At 40.7% G+C, this 27,188-nt stretch overlaps 1 protein-coding gene and 1 long non-coding RNA gene across 2 annotated transcripts; one reads left to right on the forward strand and one right to left on the reverse strand.

Moving 5' to 3' along the window:
- Positions 1–12,734: 12,734 nt before the first annotated feature.
- LOC148342051 (uncharacterized) lies at positions 12,735–13,119 on the forward strand. Its single transcript, XR_015842339.1, has 2 exons — positions 12,735–12,798; positions 12,890–13,119. It is a non-coding gene; the product is annotated as an uncharacterized LOC148342051 (long non-coding RNA).
- Positions 13,120–21,898: 8,779 nt separating this feature from the next.
- Positions 21,899–22,840, reverse strand: LOC148342052 (general transcription factor II-I repeat domain-containing protein 2A-like). The gene has a single exon (XM_088288052.1). The coding sequence runs from the start codon at positions 22,838–22,840 to the stop codon at positions 21,899–21,901; it is 942 nt and encodes a 313-aa protein (XP_088144178.1).
- Between the last annotated feature and the right edge of the window lie 4,348 nt (positions 22,841–27,188).

The following is a 27,188-nucleotide window of genomic DNA, read 5'->3' on the forward strand; positions in this document are numbered from 1 at the left end:
CTGCCTTCCGGAGAGGCAGCCGAGCAAGGCTGGATTGGTGATGGAAAAGAACCAAAGAAAGATTTTATTCTCGTCACATGCTGATGTCAAAAGAAGTCTCCCCAAAAACGTGTGCGTGTGTGCGCGTCGCGCACGTGCGAGCCCCCTCTCAGACATTCCCTTCTTATAGTGAATGCCCAAATAGGACATGAATATCTAATTTTCCCTTGTTGCATATGCATTCCCATCACGCTAGTCTTTGGGATTTCCCTCCAAAAGTCCCCCAGAGGGAGAGCAGATGCGTCTCCCCTTTGATACGACCAGTCTACTCGTGACCACCTTAAATTACTTCCATACCCTGGAAGGTCACTGACCTGGCGAGAGAATTGCCCCCACCATAAACAATGCTCAGGCCTATTTTCTCTCAGGGCAGTATCTGGTTACATCGGAACTTCAGAACCAAGACTGGTCACTTCTGTGAGCTCCAGTCCCTTCATAGTTTCACAAAGAGAATTACTTCCCATGTCTATATAAGGCCATTTAAAAATACACAACTTTTTTTTAAATTCATTTCAATGTATATTTAAGATTGCTTATGTAATAATTAGAATTAGAATATTTATTCAATTATTTTAATGTGAAATTATATCAATATTAATCTAAACCTTTTTATTTCACACTTGAATATTTCTTAACAAATTTGTTCATTTGAATATGTATGCAATTTAAATTATTCCATCCATCCAGCCATTTTCTGCCGCTCATCCGGGGTCGGGTAATTGAATTAATTTAATACCTAAGTATTTTTTATATTTCAATATTTATTTCAAGATTAACTCTTCTCAATGTGTTCAATATTTATAAAATGTTTCTATATTTCTTATTAATTGCATTAAGTCTGTATGTCGTTGCTAATTTTACATTTCAATATTTCCCGATTTCATTATATAAGCAATCCAAAGTATAAAAAATATAATATAGCATGAAAAAAGTATTTTGTATATTTGACAAAATGACAGTTTTTCCGCAGTGAGATTCTGCTTAGCAACAAACCCCAAACACTTGATAGAGCTCAACCTAGAAAGAGAAACTGAGACTGCTTGCGTTTCTCTTCCTTGTTTTTTATAGTTCAACTTCTACATCAGTTTTTCACCTTTTCACACAGCGTAATGAAGGCGAGTTGAGCAAGTGGAACAAGTGATTTTATTGATGATTGTGGAAGGCAACGATTTCATAAGCACTGTTTCTTCTCACACTTTTTCCATTAGGTATGATTAAAAAGACAACTGAAAAGCATAATGTTAAAAAATGTTATTCCAGGCAAAGGCAATAAATTTTATTTCCATGTTTGATGTAAACACCAAAACAAATCATCACTCAGACATGATGCTTATTCTGACACTAATCACATTGGCCTTGTGTCAATAAAAGAGCTTTGCAAAATTCAATTTCATCATATTTTATTGAAAATCACATTTACATCTTACCACAAAGAGTCGGTTCTTTCATTTTTTTTTCTTTTTTTAATCTTCAAGGATCGCTGCAATTCTCGCCAGCACAATCGTGTCTCTCAGCTCCCTGTTTAGTGACAAATATTTTAGAACAAACGCTGCAACTGAATGGCTTGTCCCCACTGTGTGTTCTTGTGTGGTTTCGTAAATGCGACTTTTGAGAGAAACTCTTGGCACAAACTGAGCAGGAAAAAGGTTTTTCTCCAGTGTGTGTTCTTGTGTGAACTGTTAAAATTGACTTTACATTAAAGCTTTTGCCACAAACTGAGCAGGAAAAAGGTTTTTCACCACTGTGTGTTCTTGTGTGGCGTGTTAAATTAGACTTGTCAGAGAAACTCTTGCCACAAACTGAGCATGAAAAAGGTTTTTCTCCACTGTGCTTTCTTGTGTGATATGTTAAACCTGCCTTTTGAAAGAAGCATTTTCCACAAACCGAGCAAGAAAAAGGTTTTTCACCACTGTGTGTTCTTGTGTGGCGTGTTAAATTAGACTTGTCAGAGAAACTCTTGCCACAAACTGAGCATGAAAAAGGTTTTTCTCCACTGTGCTTTCTTGTGTGATATGTTAAACCTGCCTTTTGAAAGAAGCATTTTCCACAAACCGAGCAAGAAAAAGGTTTTTCTCCACTGTGTGTTCTTGTGTGCATTGTTAACGTTGACTTATGCAGGAAGCTTTTGCCACAAACCGAGCAAGAAAATGTTTTTTCTCCACTGTGTGTTCTTGTGCCCAGTTTTAAAGACAGCTTTGAAGTTAATGATTCAGTGTGACATGCCCTTTCACCTTTAGCTTGCCCATTATCATCATCATCGTCATGAGCGTCTGATAATGTGTCCTCATTTTGTGCTTGTGATGGCCCCCATTGGTCTTCATCACCTTCTGTTGTCACGTGATGACTTGAGCTGCTGCTTGGAGGCTCCGCCCCTCTCTTGTCCTCACGCTGATCCTTGTTTTCAACATCAGTCTTTATATGGACAACGTTCACTGGTGACTTGTTGATCTCCTCCTCCTCCTTTTTGATGTGAGTCAAGTCTGGCTCCTCTTTCACAGAACAGAGATCATTTTGTCTGACGTCTGCAGGACACAAAAAGACAAATTTGGTTTGGTCAAGTCAAACCTCAGGTGGCGACTTTGTCTTATATTGTTTCTACCGTGCTACCTTGATTTGTGCCTGCCGAACACGAATCAATGCGTGCGACCCCGATTTGGACCGGACCATGGGGGCATTTCACAAAATTACATCCTACGATGTAAACCTCCCTTTAGCTGCTATCACAGTTGTGCTGCAACCTCCCTTTCTTAGCAGCACAGCTGTGATAAACGAGCATTTAAATAGGAAGCACGTTGCGGCTGATGCCGATTTCATTCCTGACACACACAGGCTATTGTGTGCGTCTGATGGAACACCTGTTGTGGGACCCTAACATATTGATGGAGACCACTGGGGGACATCGCAACATAATGTCATTGACAAAATAGGAATCCTTCAAGCGAAATATGTTTACAAGTATTTCATTTTGCATTTATAGATAGTTTCATCGTGGGTACTTTTTGCTTCCATTATAATCTGGATCCCTAAAAGAATTAAAGTGGCGCTGGAATCAGAGTCGTGATTTATTGTATGATTTACGTTTGGGTTTTTTTTTTTACCCAAAATGATACTTATCCTGCGAGTAAGTTCCGACATTACCCTTTTTATTTTTATAAAATTTCTGTTTTGAAATAAATTTTAAAACAAAATTACGTTTGAAGAGTAAAAGTTCTTATACATAAGCATTAAGCAACAACACTTTCACTCTGACTTTCAGACATATTTGAATAATGACTGTATATTTTAAAGTTATCCAATATGTATTCAAATTCGACAAAGATACACCAAAATATTATGAGTTCACTGAATTATTTTGTAACCGCAATGATGTATAACAGTCATAGGGTGTCAGTAATGAGTAACAAAGTAACACAAGACATCCCACTGTTCCGTCATCATTGTCTTTTGCATACATTATCAAGAACTATGAGTTGCAGTCGAGATGCAAACCACCTGGGCCACAGGAACTTTATTACCAGGAACTAAATGTTCCTGGACTTGTTGGTGGAAAAGGGGGTTGTGACGTTCTCCCTTTTTAAGCCCATGTGAAGAATATTATAAGAGTAATCATGTTATCGAATGTAATCAGAAATAAACCTAATGTCACACACAACCTAATGTCACACACAGTCTAATATCACACAAAGTCTAAACATCATTCAACATTACAAAAGAATAAAGACTAACACCACACAACACTATAATATGGAATATTGTTACTAACCTTGGTTCATTCATTAACTAACAAATCTGGGAACTAACAAAAACATCACCACACTTAGGTTAAGGCGACCACTTAGGTCAGGGCAACCGAACAAACTCCACTCTAAATACACATGAGGGGAGGCGGATGTGGACCGGACAAACACCAGCCAGACCAAGGATAAACATGCCCTTGACAATTTAGGTACCTTTGAATCGGTCGTATGTACTTGTATTGATTTCTGTATTAATTGTAATGTGTCGGCACATGTCGACGTGACTTATGATTCTCAATAAAAGGCCCGGGGAGAATTGGAGGTTCAGAGATCAGACTTGTTCACTGGGGTTCCATCTCTCCTGGCCGGAAACTTGCCGTTTGGAGTCCGTGTCCAAATTCCTACTTGCCGAGGAGTGAGACGCTCCTCCACATTGGGGCGATTCTCCCTTGACAGCCCATAGTAAGCCAAAGATGCAGATGCATTCCTTGCAGCATGCGCTTGTTCACTGATGAGATCCGTGCAACTCTGGATGGATGCATTCAATGTATTTTAAATGTTTGGATGGGGTGAAACTACGCACATGTGCACAAAACAGTGCAGGGCCACCGGAGGTTCATTGACCGAGCCAGTAAAAATTTCATAAATAAGACCAATACGTACTTGATTTCTTAAAAAAACTTAATCCTTTGTGGTTTATCCACTAAAATTCATCACCCGCCATTGATCATTTTGCCGCAGTGTGCACATTTTGTAGTTAGGTTGAATCATTCCATAAGGAATTGCTTGAACATAATATGTCAGAGTTTTTGTCAAAAACGAGACAAGCCTGCACAAATGAATCATCCAGCCAAGATTGTCTTTGTCACTTGCGAGGAGCAGTCCGGCAAAGAGAAAAGCTTTCCCGCTCCTGTGCGGCCTTTTATTGAAGCACAGCAAAGCATTTTGAATATGCAAACTCATAAAGAACGGAAAAACATGAACACTTTGACTTGATCACACCCATCCACACTCTTCCTGTTGTTCGAATGGTTTCAGCTTACAACACATGTTTGGGTCAAACTTCTGTTAAACGCGAACGGTTTCCTGTCAAACACGGTTCAAGACGTGCATCTGTTTTTGTGGCTTCCGGCTAAACTGCCAGCATAGACACAACTCTGTTACCGCTGAACTCACGTTTTCCTGTTTAAGAGGTCCATGTTTTTGTGACCTTCTATTAACCCGTAAGCATAGTTTTGAAACATGATGACATGACAAACTTAATTTCATTCACAATAATATAAAAACATTTGCAGATATAGCAAAAACAAATTGCAGAAGCTGTGGAGCAGAGCACAACATCAGTCAGACCCCGGGTCCACAACCCCTCTGGCAGAGACGCAAACAGAGCTTTCGCTTCAGAGTGACCCATTCACTGTCTACCAACGTGTCGTGAAATTCGGAAAATGTTCCATAACAGAGGAATTCGTCATGGGTGCTGAAACACCACACCCTTCTTGTGACGGAGTATTCGACATCAAAAATTAACTCTGCCAACCGTCTTCACCAATGGGCCTAAATCTTTAGTATGATGATGCGCACCGATAGTTAATGTGATTTGTGGCTCAGCGAACAGAGACAATTCATAGCGTTTCCTCTGCTCTGGGGCAAGGCACACATGCGGGGCAGCACCGGTAGACATCACAAATACATAATCCTAATGCAAGATGCACTTCTGACCCTCGAAATTGGGTGAATGCATCCTGACAAACCAAATCATCAGAACTCAGTGTTCAATGCAAAGGACCAATTGGTGGTTTGAAAGGGTGGAGGCGGCTACACCGCGCAGACCAGAGCAGGAACAGGACGTACCAGCTGCGGGAGGATGGAGACCCTGGTCTCAGAGCTGCCCAGTCGACTGGAACGGAGGACAACATATGCTTCCCCCGGCGGAAGTGCACAGTCAAATTCAGTCCCATCTGGAAATTCAGTCCCACTCGAATTCCAGTGTTTCACAGGTGCGGGTTCGGTCCATGGCAGTGACTCGGCCAATCTCAAGAGTCCCACAAACGTGACAGTGTTGTTGCTCATTGGGATATGCAGAAGGAACTTGCAAAGCGTGGAATATCTTGTTCCACCATCAAAAACTGTTGTCCATCAATTGTCACCGGAATGCCAAGACCTGTCGGTCCCTGAATGCTGAGGCTCCGCGGGCACCCCTATCGTGGAATGGGGTCCCAATCGGGTTGAGGCATCAAGTGTGCGTTTGGAAGCCACAGAAGCGTTGTCGGAGGAGGGGGTAGCGGTGGCGCCCCCGTGCTAGAGGAGCTCTTTGTGACAGGCATGGCGCTGGACCACAGGCTGACACATTTCAGGAAGTGGCTCGGTTTGGACCGCTCATCACCCAGTGACCCCACAGCAAAAGCACGTCCCACTCACAACCCATCTCTATAACCACCCCTACTTCTGTTATGTGACCTTGTTAACCGGCCGGTGCGGACAACAAGCATGCTGTGGCACTGCGTCACCAGAACCTGGCCCAGGAGCAGCGGAAACGGAAAGAGCAGACGCAATGGGAGCTGCATGCGTCGGCTGCTGCATTAACTGCTTCCCCCTGTTTTATTTTATTTATTTTTCCCATGTTCTTTTTTCTTTTCCGGGTGAATTAGCACTCTTGTCCCTCTGAACCCGCGAGTGTAACAATTCTTTTTCTACATCCAATACAATATTTTCTTTCATCGATGCAGAAACGGGGGTTCTACTCATACTGATTCGCAGTTTCTCATTGACGGACTGTTTCGCTTGATGTCAGTAACTGGGAGGCGCACGCCCTCGAGGACGGCCACCCGGCACAGCTGTGTGGTGGTGACACTATTGGACGGGTCACTGGCGGAAGCTTCAATCCATTCGCGTCTCGCCCCGTCTCCCAGAGAGCTCACAAACTTAATCCCTCATCATATTTTACAAATGCCAATGCCAATTGGTTTTGTCTTCTGTTTATGATTCATATTCAATCCCCATGAACACGTCAATTATAATTTAGCTATTCTTTTTTCACTAACTAATATAACCCCGTTTTCCTCAACCAATGAGTCAGTATTCTTTGAAGTGGATTATGCGTAGACTAAAAATTTGTAATTTAATTTAAATCAATTTACTGTATCTCAAAAGTCCCCTCATAAGATGATAATTCATGACATTCCTGTCATTTCCATCTCAAAATGTCGTTCCATTAATTGAATTACCGTAGTCCATCCGTCGCCAAACTGAAGTATGGAACATTATTTTTTTTTTTCGTTTTACATGACCTTTAACCTTGCATGTTCTGTTTCAACAAAATTGTATCTCTTATCAGTTTCCCTGTTTCATGAGTTGCTGCCGGGGGCAAAAAGGAGGAGTTGAGAGAGGAATTTCACCCTCAGGGGCAATCCCAAACTTTTGTTTCCAGGACATTGTAAAACACTGGGCTGGTTTGTTGTTCTTCTTATTGCAATTTTACTGCATTCAGTCTTCCTCGAGACTGAATACGTTCTCGTGTTTGCCAAATAGTTAATCCTAGTTTCTCACTTTAGCTTTTCACAGTCAAGATATGAACTTTTTCAACTGCACAATCACTTCATTGAGGTCTAATTATCAATTGTTTACCATCGTCAGACTTTTGCCGTCAAAGAGACCTGTTCCTGAACCATATGTTCACGTTTTCATCACTCAGGGCTTTTCCGTGTTGACAAATCACATTCCACGGAACATGCATTCATCCTTTTATGATCTTAGATTTCTCTATTAAAATCACCGCTTCTTGCAGTGAAGAATAATTTCACCCTAATGATTATGTAGCCAATTATCTTTCTCATTCCAATTTTGCTTTAGTTATTATCCAAATTTTTAAACTTATTTTTTATGCTGCATCTTTCAATGCACACTAAGATGCACACGCGTTAGTTGAACTGATAAAACGGAATATTAATGCAATAACATTTGGCTTTTAGAAGGGGCAATTCTTTCTACAAAGGAGGGACTGGCACTGGTTTATAACTATCACCCCTTTTCTCCTGCTTGGGGGTTGCCTGACTTCCTGGTCCCACAGTAGATGGTAGCCAGGTTTTTGATTTTGTGTGGTCTTTACCAGAACACGAGTAATCACAGTGTACGTATCTGAACAGCGGAGTCGAACCGGCCCAGACTTAATGCATTATTCTTGCTACGTACCAGCGAAACTGTCGGCTCAGCCCCAGGCTCTCCACACAACGGTACGTCTCGATCCTTACTGTGTTCCATGCCACAAAGTGCCCAATACGATACGTGGACGCGCGCTTCTCTTCATTTTTTCTATTTTCAGCACATAATTTTCCTGCTAAAATTTACACCCTGGCCAGGGTCTGTGCTCAAACTGAGCTTATTCACGACTATGTTGTCTATAGCTATAGTTTTACACTTCTTATTTCTCATCTCTTTAACCACTAGACCTTTCTTTTCTTTATCTTCTGCACATTTCTCCCACACTCGTCCCCATCATAATTTTTTTAATCATTTATAGAGGCCTCTTGTTTAAACAATAATTGAAACTAACACAGGGACATTTTCCATGACCAATCAGCCAGCAGACCCACACGCACAAGCTTTCTTTAACGACCCCAAAAGCCCCGACCGCTTGGACACAGGCGCACAACACCCATTGTGAGTAAAAGCATCTCACCTAAAGTTCAGCCGGCCGGCTGTTGAACGCCTGCGCCCCAGCACCCTGAGAACCTCAATGGAGCAAAATGCCAAAAATGAGGTATATTTTGTTGTTGATGTGTGGGTCTGGCTCAGCTTCCCTCCGGACAGGTCGCCGAGCATGGCAGAATTGGTGATGGAAAAAAATTCTCTGACACAGCCATTTTGGTTAGAAAGAGATTTTATTCTCGTCACATGCTGATGTCAAAAGAAGTCTCCCCAAAAAGAAAAAAGGGAAAGGTGTACCCTTCTCGCCGACGTTCCCTTCTTATTGGGCAGGGGTCTCAAACTAAATTTACCTGGGGGCCACTAGAGGCAGACTCTGGGTGAGGCTGGGCCGCATCAGGTTTTCCGCAAGAAAAAAATAAAAAAAATCTAATCTTCTCAAATGTCTTTATTTTTATTTTTTAACACAAAATAGGATTTAAAAATAAATAAGCAATTAATAAGAAAATAAATAAGAAAATTAATCCGTAATAAATAATAATAATGAGTCAAATGTCTGTCTTCACAGTTCTTTAATCTTCTTCTGAACATGAATTGTGAAGTGAAATATGGTTTATTAATGTTGTTTTACCACATAAATGCTGCATAATAACCATTTTATACCTATATACACGCGTTAGTAGATGTCTGTGTTTATGTGTTATGAGAATTTGCACAGGCTGTGTCTATGTGTTATGAGAACGGGAATAATTGGAAAGGATTCGTACAGGGCCTAAGCACCAGGAATGTCTGACTCATGTGAAAAGGTGCAGTCGATAACGAAAAGGGAGTGAGGATTGGCAGAGGCCAAAGTTGTGCGAAGGGCCATGCGAACCATCAAAGCGCACTCGAACGGGAGGGGTTGGGGTGAAATATTGGCTATAAGAATGTGACGAAGGCAAAACGTAAGTGGAGTCGGCTGAGGGTTCTACGCGCGGACGCCCAGCATCGTATTTTTTGCTCGCATTACTGAGGACGCCGGGGCTCTCCGTCCTTCCAGCACACGGTAATGAGATTTATGTATTGCATGTAATCTATGAGCTGAAATACAATTGTTGCTTGCTTGTACACTTTATACTGTGGGTTAAATAAAATGTGCCGCTTGTTTAACGCAGTGAAGTGTTTGTTGTCCATGTAAGTCGCCGACGATCCGCGATCCTGAAGTTAATAATAAGTCATAGCAATTGATCATGAGTTGTGACTATTATATTATTTGATACTGTAATTGATTATAAGCAGTGTCTACTCAAGGGCTCACGCTTGTCTGATTGGACATAACAGACAGCTTAACCCATTGTAGCCTGGCGATTGGGCATCAGTCTCGCTACTAGTCACTCTTATTGATGCTGTAATTGATCATAAGCAGTATCAGAAATTGTTTCAAAACAAATTGTCATGAACATGAGTGGAACATTGAACATGAACTGATCTTCTGAACATGGCTTCTCATGCCTACATCTTGCTGCTAGAGACCTGGCAGCGCTTCCTTTCGCATAGCTGAGCCACGAACAAAAGTAAATAATAAAAACTCAGTTTATATTTCGATAAAGTTTTCAACCAGCCTGCTCACTAAATAAAAACCGGAAGTAATTTTCAGACGCCACAAAATCCGAACATTCATCAATCAAACCCCTACTAAAACATCGGGAAAAAAATTACAATCCTACCCTCGTTTTAAAGCTGAAGATGTGGTAGGTTCGTTCAGCTCCGCACAAAACACTGTAAAGTGCCAGTCATATCAAATTCGCGGGCCGCACGAACATTAAACTTTCATAATAAGGCGGGGGCCGCAAACTAACATCGCGCGGGCCGCAAATGGCCCGCGAGTTTGAGACCCCTGTTATAGGGAATGGCCACACCTGACATGAATATTGAAGGATTGTATTATGATTGCTTGCATTATTTTAAACACTTCCGGGACAGAAGGTCAATTATTTAATTTAGCAGGTTCATAGTTACTGAATATGTTAAACATTGATTAAACAAAAAGCATTTTTCAAATGTATGTAGAAGTACAGTGCATCGATAAGATTGACTGGGATTGTAGTCATGGTGTTCACTGATGCATTCATATGTTAAATTGATATGACTTAGTTTAAATGTAAGACCTCAAAATTGCACACAGAGTATTTTCATGACCCACACTCTCATTCAGAATAAACAGATTCAGTCTGCTCAGGTCAAACTGATGACAAACCAGATAGCACTTCATGGACAAATACGACTAAACACATTCTCCACATAGGCCATCGAAGATACAAACATATCAAGTTGGGCCGGGGAGGACGTCACAGGGACACTATCAAGAACACCAAAAACATAACAATTTGATCTGTGAAAACATAGACCACACAATCTGTACACTGACGAGATTACAGGGGAATGTGAGCAGGAGAGACGGAGAGACTGCCTGAGAAGGTCAGCCTTGGACGTGGAATGTGGACCGGGCCGGGGGAAGGAGAAAGGACGACCGATTCAACCTACATGACCCTTGACATAGAAAACCTCCTAGAAAATGTGAGGCTGGGCTGAGATCAGCGCGCCATTTTTCGATTGGACTCGTCTGAGTACAGTTTCTCGTCAGATTAAGAAAAAGCCACCCAGATATCTGTCTTTGTACTATTTCCTGAACTCCAGAAATCGAAGAAACTAAAATATCGCAACTGTAATCAGTTGTTGTTGAGTCTTTATTTGACCCTTTTCTTCTTGAGTACAAAAAACGAACACGCATTGGAGTAAGTTTGGCTTTGAAGATTCATTTACGAAATGTTTCTCATTTTCTCGGTGGCTCAACTCCAACAGTGGATATAAAAATACACTACATCTGTCAGCATAGTTTTGAGACATGACAAACTTAATTTCTTTCACAACGTATAAAAACTGGAATATGTAAAATGTTAAATAATCAGTTCAAATTTTAAACTGGGAAAAAAAACACGGAGTTTACCCCCCACTAATGGTTATTCTTTGGCATCCATTTTCTGCACTGATTTCATTTGGCATAAACAAATGTTCAGCAAACCGGCAAGTAAAAGGCAATATTTAAAAATAAAACGGCAATAACCTTGAACGATTTCCCCAAACAACCTAATGTTGTGATGCATATTTTTAACGATAGAAAGTCGTTCTTTACAAAGCAAATGAGAGTAAGACGTGTACAAACCTGCTTTGAGTGGCACAACACGAGGCTGGTTGCAAACTTCGACCAGCAGTTGATGATGTTGCTCGTTCTCTTCTTTTATTCCACAATGTTCCTCTTTGTACTTGGGTGTCGTTCTTTCACACATTTTCAAACGCCAATCTCAACAAATCCGCACTTGATCTCTGCTTGGCGATAACTCGTGAGCTTCTCTTTGTTCGACGAGACGAATGAAAGATGGCGTCGTCTTTTCAGAGTCGCACTGAAAGAATTTCCTCCGAGAAAATGGCAGTCTGTTCGGCACGAAAACGGAAGAACAGGACACACCCCGCTGTGATTTGATTGGCTGCTGGCTTTGTGGAGCACTGTCACCAACTCACCGACAGATGTCACCATTTGCGATGCAAATCATCGTTATCTTCTTCTAAACATAGAGAAAAACCCAAGATGCACATGAAGAAACATTTTAGTTCCCAAATATGAACTTGAGAGATGTATTGAATTTTACTTTTGTTGCTGGTTTTGTTTTCACATCTGACACCATGTTGTTGGTTGGATAGTATTCCAAATGTATTTCCCTATTATTAACAGTTGACATGATAAAGTGATACTTTATGTCAACATATTTGCCTTTTTACAGGGTTTTTCACCAGGTTGTGATGTGATTGCGAATTTTAAATAAAAATATGTCACTCTTTTATTACTTAACTGTTATTGTGTTTGAAAATGATTTCGGTATTTATTTAAAGTACTGTAATATTTCATTATTCGTTTCAGTATTTATTAAACCACAATAATTCACTATTAATTTCAAGATTCATTGATCTGTTTTAGGAATAATTTAGTATTCAATGTTTAATAGTTACAGTATTTACTTTTAAAATTTTTGTTTCACCATTTTGTTCAATCTTAATTTTAACTGCCAAAATATTATGTCATTTAATTTATTATAATTTTATTATTCATCAAACAATTGGCAAGTTGACTTTATTGATAATTTGTGTATAGTTGTCATGCAAGTTTTCTTTTCCTATTTGTGAATCGTTTGTACATGGAACATTAGGAAAGTAATTATATTGTTTGTTGCTCCGGGGACGTGTTTGAGAGTTGCACTGTTCATACTCATGCGCTCTTTAGGTGGCAAGGCAAGTGCCGTCGGACATGATTGACAAGCTGAGTCTGTTTGGTCGGCTGAATAAGAAGGTAAACTTTCCCCTGTAAGATTACAGGTTAATATCCTGCTGGTTTTGTGTCTATAGTGGCAATGGTTAATATTTTCCGTTCTAATTGTCAGTTTCTGAAGTGACTTTTCTGCCAGCATTTGAAGCTCATTCCCCTCAGAATTATTGTGCAGTCATCGAGGTATGTTTTGCTGCTAACAACTATGTTTACACTTGATGGTGTTGCTGTGCTTTCTTTTCATTATCTTTGTAAATATTGTATATTGCAGTTGTATATTTATATTTTTTGTATGTTTTATAGTTTGACGGTGACAAATTAATAAATGTCAGCTGTGTAAGAAGATTCGAGACTTGTGATGATTATCTGACGGGAGTGAAATTAATCTTATGGAAAATTATTTTGCAAGCACCAACACAAGGTTTTTAAAGATAACGATAAAGATGTCCTTTAATAGTCACACAATGGGGAAATTTGCAGTGTGACAGCAGCAAACATATAGATCACACCGAGGCGGCGGTGCAATGTGGCCGTTAATGTATAACATTAGCAGCAGACATTCAGAAAAAGCAAACCTATGCGAATATACACAGTATATACGTAAACACACAAATCCCCATGTGTATATACACACTTACATCCCACAACATTTACAAGTGTAAGGAAACACTCCGAATGTCTGTCTATGGTACAGAGGGAAAATTAATAAAATGCTGCAATGATAAAAAATACTGCTGTCATAACCCGTGTCGGTCATGTCAGTGTTTTTGTTATTATTTTCTTCACCTTCCTGCCATGTGCTCATTCTGTTTATTTAGTCAGCTGAGTGGGACGTTCCCTCCAGCACTCGTTCCCCACCAGCCACGCACCTGTTCCCCGTTACCCTCACACACCTGATGCCCATCTGCTCCCCTAATTACTGGACTATATGAACACCTCACTCCGACAACTCATTGTCAGTGCATTGCTCCGTTACGGACTGTCACGACCGCTCTCTGATCTCGCCCCCGCTCTTGTCCTCGCCCCCGCTCTTGTTTCTCGCCCCCGCTCTTGTCCTCGCCCCCGCTCTTGTCCTCGCCCCCGCTCTCGCCCCCTAGCATTTGTCCCTGTCCTTGCTCCTCACTCTTGTGATCCAGTTTGCCACGTTAAGTTCGTCTTTCTTATTTTGCACCCTGCCCCGTTGTCTGTCATTATTTTGGTCCCCTAATAAATTGCTTAAGTTACACCTTCTCCAGCTTCCTCGCATTCTGGGTCCACCTCCTCCTCGCCGACCGGCGACCCTGACAACTGCAATGATAAGACGACTGCAATAAATGAAGGATTGTATTATGATTGCTGGCATTATTTTAAACACTTACAGGACAGAAGGTCAATTATTTAATTTAGCAGGTTCATATTTACGGAATATGTTAAACATTGATGAAACAAAAAGCATTTATCAGATGAAAGTAGAAGCACGGGTCACAAGAATAACTGGGATTGTAGTCCTGTTTTCTGATTTATTATATTTTTCTCATATGCCAAATTTATAGTACTTAGTTTAAATGTGTGAACTTTATTGAAATTTTGGGTAGTGAGAACAAATTTGCACACATAGCATTTCCATGACTTGCATTCACATTCACAGCACTTCATGGACAAATACGACGAAGCACATTCTCCACATTGGCTGTAGAGATGCAAACATACCAAATTGGGCACTGGAGGACTCACACAGACGCTATAAAAAAAACACATTCCGAAAGACATAACAATTGGAGATCGGAGCACATGCACATACGCATGCATAAACACAGACACACCCTTACACCTGCACATACACGTATACCTGCATATACATGTGCCCATACACACGCACACATGCACACCGACAAGATTCCAGAGCAATGCCAGCTGGAGAGAGACGGAGAGACTGCCCGCCGGAGAAGGCCAGCCTTGGCGTGCCAGTCTTGGGGACCAGACAGGAATCAACTATCCAGACGATGACTAACCTGGGGAGGACCTTCCCTTGGACGTGGACCCGTGCCGTGGGAAGGAGCGAGGACGACCGATTCAACTGATTCAACCTACATTACTCTTGACATAAAAAACTCCTATAAAAACTGAAGCTGGGCTGAAAGATGGTGCACATTTTTTGACTGTGCTCGCCCGAGTGCAGTTTCTCGTGAGATTAAGAAAAAGCCACCCAGATATCTGTCTTTGTACTATTTCCTGAACTCCAGAAATGGAAGAAACTAAATATCGGAACTCTAATCAGTTGTTGAGTCTTTATTTGACCCTTTTCTTCTTGAGTACAAAAACCGAACACGCATTGGCGTAAGTTTGGCTTTTAAAAGTTGATTTACTAAATACTTCTCATTTCCACGGTGACTCTACTCCAACAATACTAAAGCTGTTGCTTTATGTTATTCATATAGAATTTTTGTTTAAAATCCCCCTGGCTCTTCTTTTTGTCTTTTCTATATTATGTACGTATTAATAACTGTGTTTGTTAATGTTAATAAAGTTTTTGGTAAAAAAACGTATTAGTAAATATTTATCATGTCACTGATGGTGTAGTGGTACACTCGCCTGAGTTGTGTGCAGGCAGCGTGGGTTCAGTTCCCTCTCAGTGACGGTGTCTTTGTCTGCCCTGTGACTGGCTGGCGACCAGTTCAGGGTGGAGTGCGCCTTTCGCCCCAAGTCAGCTGGGAAAAGCCCCAGCACCCTCCCGCGACCCTGTTCAGGATAAGTGGTGTGGATAATGACATGACATGACAAATATTTGTCATCTCATCAATATTTGCACAACAGAGTACTGAGCTTCGAGATCCTCTCTATAATAGTTCTCGAAATTATATTTCTTATCAATGTAGGTTAGTTAAGTGATATTTTATTGACAATCTAATCTCAATATACAAAGACAGAAAAAAATTGGCGGTGGGGGGGCGCGAATCTTTTTCTTCTTGGTAGGGGCGGGCGTGAAATAATTGAGAGGCACTGCGAGTATATGCAGACATTATATCCATACAATCTTGCAGCCCGATTGAACAGCAGCATTGTTGCAAGTTCGGTAGGAGAAACGTAACCTTCCCACTGCTGTTCCAGCAGCGGCTTCTCGGGGCATAGGCGGAAGTGACGTCGGAGCTGACTCGCTTTTGTGGCGTTATTTTAATTATTTTGTTACATTTTTTTATCAACCGAATTAAAATATTACATAGAATATATATTGAAACAGAACAGCCAGGGGTAAAAACAAACACAGAGGCAAAGAAAGATATTTGAAAAATACGTGCTTAAAGCATGACGTCATTAGCAAGCGCGCAGCTTCCGAAGGACCTCGACCACGTCCACCGAGCCGTCCACACCGGAACAAAAACACCCACCGCTAAATTCTTCTGATTTATGTGGAACTGACTGTAATTTTCTCAAAGGATGTCCAGTGCTACTCTAAAGGACTACGACATAATTCATTAAGTATTTGTGTCCCGATAACCTCATCTTCGCGTGTTGATGCTTTTCGGCGTAGTTAGATTAGCTTGTTAGCTAGCTAGCCGCTAACGAAAAGAGGCACATGACTCATCGCCAAATGGAATTATCATTTGAAAATCACAGCGGGGTGTGTCCTGTTCTTCGGTTTTCGTGCCGAACAGACTGCCATTTTCTCGGAGGAAATTCTTTCAGTGCGACTCTGAAAAGACGACGCCATCTTTCATTCGTCTCGTTGAACAAAGAGAAACTCACGAGTTATCGCCAAGCAGAGATCAAGTGCGGATTTGTTGAGATTGGCGTTTGAAAATGTGTGAAAGAACGACACCCAAGTACAAAGAGGAACTTTGTGGAATAAAAGAAGAGAACGAGCAACATCATCAACTGCTGGACGAAGTTTGCAACCAGCCTCGTGTTGTGCTACACAAAGCAGGTTTGTACACGTCTTACTCTCATTTGCTTTGTAAAGAACGACTTTCTTTCATTGGAAATATGCATCACAACATTAAGTTGTTTGGGGAAATGCGTTCAAGGTTATTGCCGTTTTATTTTTAAATATTGCCTTTTACTTGCAGGTCTGCTGAGCAATTGTTTATGTCAAATGTAATCAGTGCAGAAAATATATGCCAAAGAATAACCAATAGTGGGGGGTGAACTCCATGTTTTTCCCAGTATAAAATTTACATTTAAAATAACAAAATAACATTTTCTGGTTTTTATATTTTGTTCAAGCAATTCCTTACGGAAGGAATTCCGCCTGACTCTAAAAATGTGCACACTGCCGCGAAAACGTCAATGGCGGTTGATCAATTTTAGTGAATAAAACACAAAATATTAAGTTTTTTTTTTTTTTAATTAAGCACGGATTGGTCTTATTTATTTATGAACTTTTTACTGGCTTGGTTGGGTGAGAGTCAATGAACCTCGGGTGGCCCTGCACTGTTTTGTGCACAGGTGCATTGTTTCACCTCATCCAAACATTTAAAATACATTGAATGCATCCATCCAGGGTTGCACGGATCTCATCAGTGAACAAGCGCATGCTGCAAGGAATGCATCTGCATCTTTGGCTTACTATGGGCTTAAAAAGGGAGTACGCCACAACCCCCTTTTCTACCAACAAGTCCAGGAACATTTAGTTCCTGGTAATAAAGTTCCTGTGGCCCAGGTGGTTTGCATCTCCCCCGCAACTCATAGTTCCTGGTAATTTATCCAAATGACAATCATGACGTATCAGTGGGAGGTCTTGTGTTACTTTGTTACTCATTACTGACACCCTTATACCCGTTAAGCATCATTGCAGTTCCAAAATAATTCAGTGAACTCTTAAAATATTATGGTGTATCTTAGTTGAATTCGAATACATATTCCAAAAACGTCTGTGACTATGTCAGGAATCAAATCGTGCATCAGCCGCAACGTGCTTCCTTTTTAAATGCTCGTTTATCACAGTTGTGCTGCTAAAGGGAGGTTTACATCGTAGGACGTAATTTTGTGAAATGCCCCCATGGTCCGGTCCAAGTTGGGGTCCACGCATTGCTCCGTATGCGGCAGGCACAAGTCAAGGTAGCACGGTAGAAACAATATAAGACAAAGTCGCTGCATGAGGTTTGACTTGACCAAACCAAATTTGTCTTTCTGTGTCCTGCAGACGTCAGTGAAAACGATCTCCTTTATGTAAAAGAGGAGCCAGACTTGACTCACATCAAAAAGGAGGAGGAGGAGGAGGAGGAGGAGATCAACAAGTCACCAGTGAACGTTCTCCCTATAAAGACTGAAGATGAAAACAAGGATGAGAGTGAGGACAAGAGAGGGGCGGAGCCTACAAGCAGCAGTTCAAGTCATTACGTGACAACAGAAGGTGATGAAGACCACTGGGGACCATCACAAGTACATAATGAGGACACATTATCAGACGCCCATGACAATGATGATGATACTAATGATGATGATGATGATGATGATGGGCAAGCCAAAGGTGAAAGGGCATGTCACACTGACTCATTCTCTTCAAAGCTGTCTTTAAAAGGGCACAGAAAAACACACAGTGGTGAAAAACCTTTTTCCTGCTCGGTTTGTGGCAAAAGCTTCTATCAAAAGTTTGATTTAACAATCCACACAAGAATGCACAGTGGAGAAAAACCTTTTTCTTGCTCAGTTTGTGGCAAAAGCTTCTCTCAAAAGTCTCATTTAGTAAGGCACGCAAGAACACACAGTGGAGAGAAGCCTTTCTCATGCTCAGTTTGTGACAAAAGCTTCTCTCAAAAGTCTCATTTAGTAAGGCACGCAAGAACACACAGTGGTGAAAAACCCTTTTCCTGCTCAGTTTGCGGCAAAAGCTTCTCTCAAAATGCAACGTTAACAAAACACACAAGAACGCACACTGGAGAAAAACCTTTTTCTTGCTCAGTTTGTGGAAAATGCTTCTCTCAAAAGTCAAGTTTAACAGAACACACAATAACACACAGTGGAGAAAAATCTTTTTCTTGCTCAGTTTGTGGAAAATGCTTCTCTCAAAAGTCAAGTTTAACAAAACACACAAAAACACACAGTGGAGAAAAACCTTTTTCCTGCTCAGTTTGTGGTAGACGCTTCTCTGTAAAGTCAAATTTAACTTGCCACACAAGAACACACACTGGAGAAAAACCTTTTTCTTGCTCAGTGTGTGGCAGGAGTTTCTCTCTAAAGTCACATTTACGAAGCCACACAAGAACGCACAGTGGAGAAAAACCTTTTTCCTGCTCAGTTTGTGCCAGGAGTTTCTCTCTAAAGTCGCATTTACGAAGCCACACAAGAACGCACGGTGGAGAAAAACCCTTTTCCTGCTCAGTTTGTGGCAAAAGCTTTTCTTTTAAGTGGAATTTAAAAACACATACACGATTACACACTGGAGAAAAACCTTTTTCCTGCTCAGTTTGTGGCAAAAGCTTCTCTGTAAAGTCAAATTTAACAACCCACACAAGAACACACAGTGCAGAAAAACCTTTTTCCTGCTCAGTTTGTGGCAAAAGCTTCTCTGTAAAGTCAAGTTCACAAAGCCACACAAGAACACACAGTGGAGACATGCCATTTAGTTGCAGCGTTTGTGCTAAAAAATTCTTCACTCAACGTCTTGCTGAGAGACACGATTGTGCTGGTGAGAATTGCAGCGATCCTTGAAGCTTAAAAAAAAGACAACAAAAAACTGAAGCAACTGACTCTTTGTGGTAAGATGTAAATGTGATTTTGAATAAAATATGAAAAATTTAATTTTGCAAAGCTCTTTTATCGACATTAAGCCAATGGGATCAGCGCCAGAATAACCATTGTGTCTGAGTGGTGATGATTTTTTTTTGTGTTTACATCAAACATGTCAATAAAATTAATTGCCTTTGCCTGGAATAACATTTGTTAACGTTATGCTTTTCAGTTGTCTTTTTAATCGTACCTAATGGAAAAGGTGTGAGAAGAAACGGTGCTTATGAAATCGGTGCCTTCCACAATCATCAATAAAATCACTTGTTCCACTTGCTCAACTGGCCTTCATTACGCTGTGTGAAAAGGTGAAAAACAGAACTCGAAGTTTAACTATAAAAAGAACCAGACAGAGAAACGCAAATAGTCTCAGTTTCTCTCAAAGGTTTTGGAATGTCAGGAGTTGGCAACTTGATGGCGACTGGAGTCAGCGCTGGTTTTCTCGCTGTGTTTGGCTGGCTCGTATATGTATGGTCCATTGAACATAACTCAAACTCTTCAAATATCCCCTCACATTTAATATTATGCTTTCTGAATAAATTTCTGCAAAATACACTTAATGGGTTGAGCTCTATCAAGTGTTTGGGGTTAGTTGCTAAGCAGAATCTCACTTTGGAAAAAACTATCATTTTGTCAAATATACCAAATATTTTTTTTCATGCTGTATTATATTTTTTATACTTTGGATTGCTTATATAATGAAATAGGAAAATATTAAAATGTAAAATTGGAAACCACCTACAGACTTAATTCAATTAACAAATATAGAAACATTTTATAAATATTGAACTAATTGAGAAGAGTCCTGATCTTGAAATAAATATTGAATTATAAAAAATACTAAAAAATTAATTCAATAACCCGACCCTGGATGAGCGGCAGAAAATGGCTGGATGGATGGAATAATTTAAATTGCACACATTTTCAAAAGAACAAATATGTTCAGAAATATTCAAGTGTGAAATAAAAAGGTTCAAATTGTTGATAATTTTACATACTAAAACAATTGAATAAATATTGTATTATTACATAAGCAAGCTTAAATATACATTGAAATAAATGAAAAAAAAAAGTCTTGTATTTTTAAATGGCCTAATATAGATCTGGGAAGTAATTCTCTTTTTGAAACTATGAAGGGACTGGAGCTCACAGAAGTGACCAGTCTTGGTTCTGAAGTTCCGATGTAACCAGAAACTGCCCTGAGAGAAAATAGGCCTGAGCATTGTTTATGGTGGGGGCAATTCTCTCGCCAGGTCAGTGACCTTCCAGGGTATGGAAGTAATTTAAGGTGCCTTCAGTGAAGTCCTACTTGAGTAAATCCCCATCAAAATATCATCATTTATGACACCACGGCTGGACAAATAATATCCAGAAACACACTTACGCACCACTGAGTGAGTGTTGGACGATATAGCTTCTCTTGAAAGGTCCGACTTGAAAATGTCTTTGCAAGTGTATCTACAAGGCGCCGCGTTCAGGACCCAGTCTCCCCAGGAGGCCTGGGTTCGAATCTCGAATTTCCCCATTGTGGGACTAATAAAGGGAATATTATTATTATTATTAATTAAATCCACAGGACCTTTTCAAACTTGTCTTTATCTTCGGGTTCATTGAATACCTCGATGGCCTCGGCTCCGGCATTGGTTCGCAAAAGGGCTATTTTTCTTTCGTCCGCTCTGTTTCCGACTCCCACGTCGGCAAGGTAGAGCAGGAATTGTTGCTTGAAAGCCCGCCAACTCGCGTCCAGATTTCCCTTCATTTTTAGCGCTTCTGGTGGCCTTACGGAGTCCATCTCGCGTCAGTCCTTTTCTTGACCCGCGACCTGGTACCGTGTAATGTTCTGTCTTCTATCTTAAGAAGTCACGCAGGTAACGTGATGCTGCAAGCTTGTGTGTCTTTATTTACTGACTTGCATTCTCGTCTATGTGCAGTCACACTTGTTCGTCTGGTAACCATTAATTGCACTCAATCACCTTTTTAAACTTGTTTGTGAAGCTTGTATCAGGCACTTGAATAAGATATTGTAATTAACGTAGACCCACCAAATTTTATATCTATATCTATTTCAATTCCCAGACTGTTGTAAAAGCTTTCTTTGTATATAACAGGGGTGGCCAACCAGTCAGAGACTAAGAGCCACTTTTTTTACTGTGTTACTGCAAAGAGCCACATCATACATGGGCACACATGAACATCATTCCATGCATCATGTGTGTGTGCGCGCACACACAGAGAGAGACACACACAGGCCTCTGCTCAGCCAGATTTATTGAAAATGACCCACAGCAAGATAATGACAGTTATTTTTTTCAACAGTTAACATTGTGTGCACTGTCTCACACACACATAAACTCTCAGTTCAAGCAAGTCCACAAACAAAAATATCACAATTTTCAATGACATTTTTCTCTTACTATGCTGCTTAGTGGGACTTCTGGCATTCCTTGTCCTGAACAATCCTCCTCAAATCTGGCTTGTATTCCGTTGTTGCCACTCGAAGCAACTCTTTCACATGAGTGTCAGTCAAAACAGATCGATGCTTTGATTTCACATGTTTCAGGGTGGAAAACACAGACTCGCAGACGTACGTTGACCAAAACATCGACAGGATCTTTAGCACAGCCCGTTTGATGTTGGGGTATTTTTCCATTGGCACACGTTTCCAGAACTCAATGGTCCCTTCCCTGAAAACAGCTTTCAGTTGATCCTCCTCACAAAGATCGATCATCTCCAACTCCGCCGCAGCCTCATCTGTGACGAGCGGGATTTTCAAACAGTCCATCTCCGCATTAAATGGGTCGACAAGGAACGTAATCTGTGGTCTTTTCAGTTGTAGATCACGGAACCGGGTCACAAAGCTTTCGTGCAAGTTTTCAATCAGCGTTGCATATCTGTCTCTTTTCTTTTTCAGGGCGGCACTGGTGACATGTTCACTGGCTTTTAGCAGAGTGGGAAAATGCGTTAAATCTTTCTTTTGAATTTGCGTCTTGAACAGTTTCAGTTTGTTGATAAACGCAAACACACATTGCACGAGGTCAGGCAGCATTTTTAACTTGCCTTGCAGGGTCAGGTTCAGTCTGTCCAAGTGACACAGCATGTCGACCAAAAATGCCAGATCCATAATCCACTCGAGGTCCGAGAGCTCGGGATAGTCCTTGCCCTTCTCTTCCATGAACAGTTTTGCGGCATCCAAAAGCTCAAAGAAGCGAGAGAGCACTTTGCCTTTTGACAGCCACCTCACAGTGCAGTGCAGCGGCAGGTCACCTGGAAGCCCTTGGTCCAGCTCAGCGATGAGACTCCTGAATTGCCTGTGGTTAAACGCGTGTGTGCGGATGTAGTTCACGATTTCCATCACAGGCTTCATGACGTTGTCTGAATTCAATGATTTAGACACGAGTTGCTCCCTGTGGATGATGCAATGGAAATTTCAAAAGTCGGGAAATGTTTGATCAGTTTTACATAGCCCCACAAGCCCGTTCACGGATCCGATCATGGCCGGCGCTCCATCCGTGGCTATTGCAGTTAGTTTTGCTATGGGCAGGTTCGCTTTTGCAAATGCAGCCATCATCGTTTCTTTCACATCTATGCCACGGGTTCTGTCTTTTAATGGCACAATATCAAGGAATTCTTCTTTGATCATACATTCGTTTGACACATACCGTGCAAAAATTGCTAACTGAGGCTTGTCTTGTATGTCACAGGTCTCATCCAATGCCACACTAAAATACTCACATGCTTGAAGGTCAGAGTGCAACTGTGATTCAATAGCAGTGTTAATGTCCGATATTCTGCGTTCAACAGTGTGGCGCGAGAGTTGGACATCTGATATGCTTCGTTTTAGTTTGTTGTCTTCAGGAGACAAGATTTCAACAGCGTCATTAAGGCATTTTTTTATGAAGTCCCCTTCACTGTATGGCTTTTTAGCCTGTGCGATGTTCCAAGCCAGTTGATATGAAGCAAGCGTTATGGTTTCTGAGTGTTTTGTTAATTTTTTTAAAAACTGCATCTGCTTTTCAAAGTGACCAACCTCTGCTTGCGAAGTTCAGTCCCTTTTGGAAATTCCTGGTCGATGTAAGGATGGATTGAGTTGAAGTGACGCTGAAGATTTGAAGCTTTGAAATGCGCCAATGATGCCTGACATATAAGGCAGAATGGCTTGCCATTACGTTCAACAAAAAAATATAAATTCTCCCACTCTGTTAAAAATGTCCTGTTCTCTTCTTCATATTTTCGTTTGGCTGTGCATTTTTTCCCTGCCATTTTGAGAGCGAACTTGAAACAAATTATTTACAACCCAAATAATCTCGCGCGTTTGACGTCACATCAGACGTTATTCTTCTTCTTCTTTTCAATTCAAACTGGCTCACCCGGTCAGCGCGCCACCTAGTGTAAATGAATGGCAGCGCCAGCCAAGCATTTTTTAAGCTTGTCATGTGAAAGCTCCTGAAGCCCCGACGAGTGGATCCCCGAGTGCAGGTAACAGGCTAAACTAGCAGCTGTTTGACGGCTCGGACTACGTGCTGGGACCCTGTGTGTACTATTGATGAAGTTTGGTGCAGTTCTGAGCATTATTTGTGGCTAATAGTGGCGTTTGCGGTCGGACGGTGGCTCCGTACAGCGCTGTATGTGGCGATAGTGTGGTATTTGCTGAAGTTGGTGGATCTCGTGAATCTAGCGGTCGGGTAAATTAATCTCTTGAGGGGGGGTTGTTACGGTGTGTTTGACCATGGTTTACACTTACGCCTTACGCCAGAATATCGCTTAAAGAGCCGCATGAAATCAGCCAAAGAGCCGCATGCGGCTCGAGAGCCGCGGGTTGGCCACCCCTGCTGTACAGGATAAGCAGTGTGGATAATGACATGACATGACAAATATTTGTCCTATTGTGGCGGACATTACGACCATGCCTCTGACCCAGTAGGCATCCCGGGTGGGGGCGTATTCATGTGAATGTTGTGGGCGCCAATTTCTGATTGTCCTTCAGTTGTTGTTGGCAGTCTTGGAAAAAAGACGTGTTCGTAGTCAGTCGTGTGTACTCATTTCAACTGCCATACTGTCATCAATATTTGCACAACAGAGTACTGAGTTTCGAGATCCTCACTATAATAGTTCTCAAAATTATATTTCTTATCAATTTATCTTAGTTAAGGGATATTTTATTGACAATCTAATCTCAATCTACAAAGGCAGAAAAAAAATTGGTGTTGGGGGGCGCGAATCTTTTTCCTCTTGGTAGGGGCGGGCGTGAAATAATTGAGAAGCACTGCGAGTATATGCAGACATTAAATTTCATACAATCTCGCAGCCCGAGTGAACCACAGCATTGTTGCAAATTCGGTCGGAGAAACGGAAACGTTCCCCTGCTGGAGCAGCAGCGGCTTCTCGGGCATAGGCGGAAGTGACGTCAGAGCTGACTTGCCAATGTGGCGTTAATTTAATTATTTTGTTATTTTTTGTATCAACCGAATTTAAATATTATATAAAATATATATTAAAATAGAACATCCATGGGTAAAACCAAACACAGAGGCAAAGAAAGATATTTGAAAAATACGCACTTGAATCATGACGTCATTAGCAAGCGCGCAGCTTCCGAAGGGCCTCGACCACAAAATTAATTAACAACAAGAAAAGCAACAAGATATTGACATTTTTGAATGCCTTTTTCCTTTAAAAGCCTTAATTACATATATCCAGAGACATTGTTCCTGTTTTACTGTGTATTTTTATTTTATTTTATTTTATATTATACATTTTTTTCTACATTCATTACCCTTCGTTGTGAATTCTATTTAAGGATGACAATGTACATGTTAGTTTAATACCTGAAGTGAACTTGTGATACTGTTGTACTGTCTATTCAAAATGTTCAATAAAGTTTGTTAAAAAAAAAAAAAAAAAAAAGGGCCTCGACCACATCCACCGACCCGTCCACACCGAAACAAAAACACCCACCGCTAAATTCTTCTGATTTAGTGTAGAACTGACTGTAAATTTCTCACAGAATGTCCAGTGCTACTCTAAAGGACTACGATATAATTCATCAAGTCTTTGTGTCCCGATAACCTCATCTTCGCGCGTTGATGCTTTTCGGCGTAGTTAGCTTAGCTTCTTAGCTTATCTTGTTAGCTAGCTAGCCGCTAACGAAAAGAGGCACATGACTCATCGCCAAGCAGAGATCAAGTGCGGATTTTTTGGAATTATTATTTGAAAATGTGCGAAAGAACGACACCCAAGGACAAAGAGGAACTTTGTGGAATAAAAGAAGAAAACGAAGCAGGTTTGTACACGTTTTACTCTCATTTGCTTTGTAAAGAACGACTTTCTATCGTTAAAAATATGCATCACAACATTAAGTTGTTTGGGGAAATCGTTCAAGGTTATTGCCGTTTTTTTTTTAAATATTGCCTTTTACTTGCCGGGTTGCTGAACATTTGTTGATGCCAAATGAAATCAGTGCGGAAAACGTTTGCCAAAGAATAACCAATAGTGGGGGGTGAACTCCATGTTTTTCCCAGTATAAAATTTGAACTGATTATTTAACATTTTACATTTTCTGGTTTTTATATTTTGTTCAAGCAATTTCTTACTAAAAATGTGCACACTGCCGCGAAAAGGTAAATGGCGGTTGATCAATTTTAGTGAATAAAACACAAAATATTAAGTTTTTTAAAAAAAAATCAAGTACGTATTGGTATTATTTATTTATTAACTTTTTACTGGCTCGGTCAATGAACCTCGGGTGGCCCTGCACTGTTCTGTGCACGTGTGCATAGTTTCACCTCATCCAAACAATTAAAATACATTGAATGCATCCATCCAAGGTTGCACGGATCTTATCAGTGAACAAGCGCATGCTGCAAGGAATCCATCTGCATCTTTGGCTTACTATGGGCTTAAAAGGGAGAACGTCACAACCCCCTTTTCTACCTACAAGTCCAGGAACATTTAGTTCCTGGTAATAAAGTTCCTGTGGCCCAGGTGGTTTGCATCTCCCCCACAAGTCAAAGTTCTTGATAATTTATGCAAATGTCAATGATGATGTATCAGTGGGAGGTCTTGTGTTCCTTTGTTACTCATTACTAACACCCTTTGGCAGTTAAGCATCATTGCAGTTCCAAAATAATTTAGTGAACTCTTAAAATATTATGGTGTATCTTAGTCTAATTTGAATATGTATTGGATAACTTTAATATAAACAGTCATTATTCAAATATGTCAACACGAAAGTCAGAGTGAAAGTGTTGTTGCTTAATGCTTATGTGAAGGGATTTTGTCTCTTCAAACATAATTTTGTTTTAAATTTGATTTAGAAACAGAAATTTTATTTTAAAAAAGGAAAAAGGGGAATGTCGGAATGTACTAGCAGGATAAATGTCATTTTGGGTAAAAAAAACAAAAAACAAACGTAAATCATGCAATAAATAGCCACTCTGATTCCAGGGCCCCTTTAATTCTTTTAGGGATCCAGATTATAATGGAAGCAAAAAGTACCCACGATGAAACTATCTCTAAATGCAAAAAGAAATACTTGTAAACATATTTCACTTGTAGGATTCCTATTTTATCAATGACATTATGTTGCGATGGCCCCCAGTGGTCTGCATCAAGATGTTAGGGTCCCACAACAGGTGTTCCATCAGACGCACACAATAGCCTGTGTGTGCTAACTTCAGCTCGCTTCCAGAAACGTCTTTGACTATGTCCGGAAT

Source organism: Idiotropiscis lumnitzeri, chromosome 2, assembly GCF_059441095.1.
Source record: "Idiotropiscis lumnitzeri isolate Australia: NSW breed Sydney's pygmy pipehorse chromosome 2, RoL_Ilum_1.0, whole genome shotgun sequence".
NCBI classification, from domain to species: Eukaryota; Metazoa; Chordata; class Actinopteri; order Syngnathiformes; family Syngnathidae; genus Idiotropiscis; species Idiotropiscis lumnitzeri.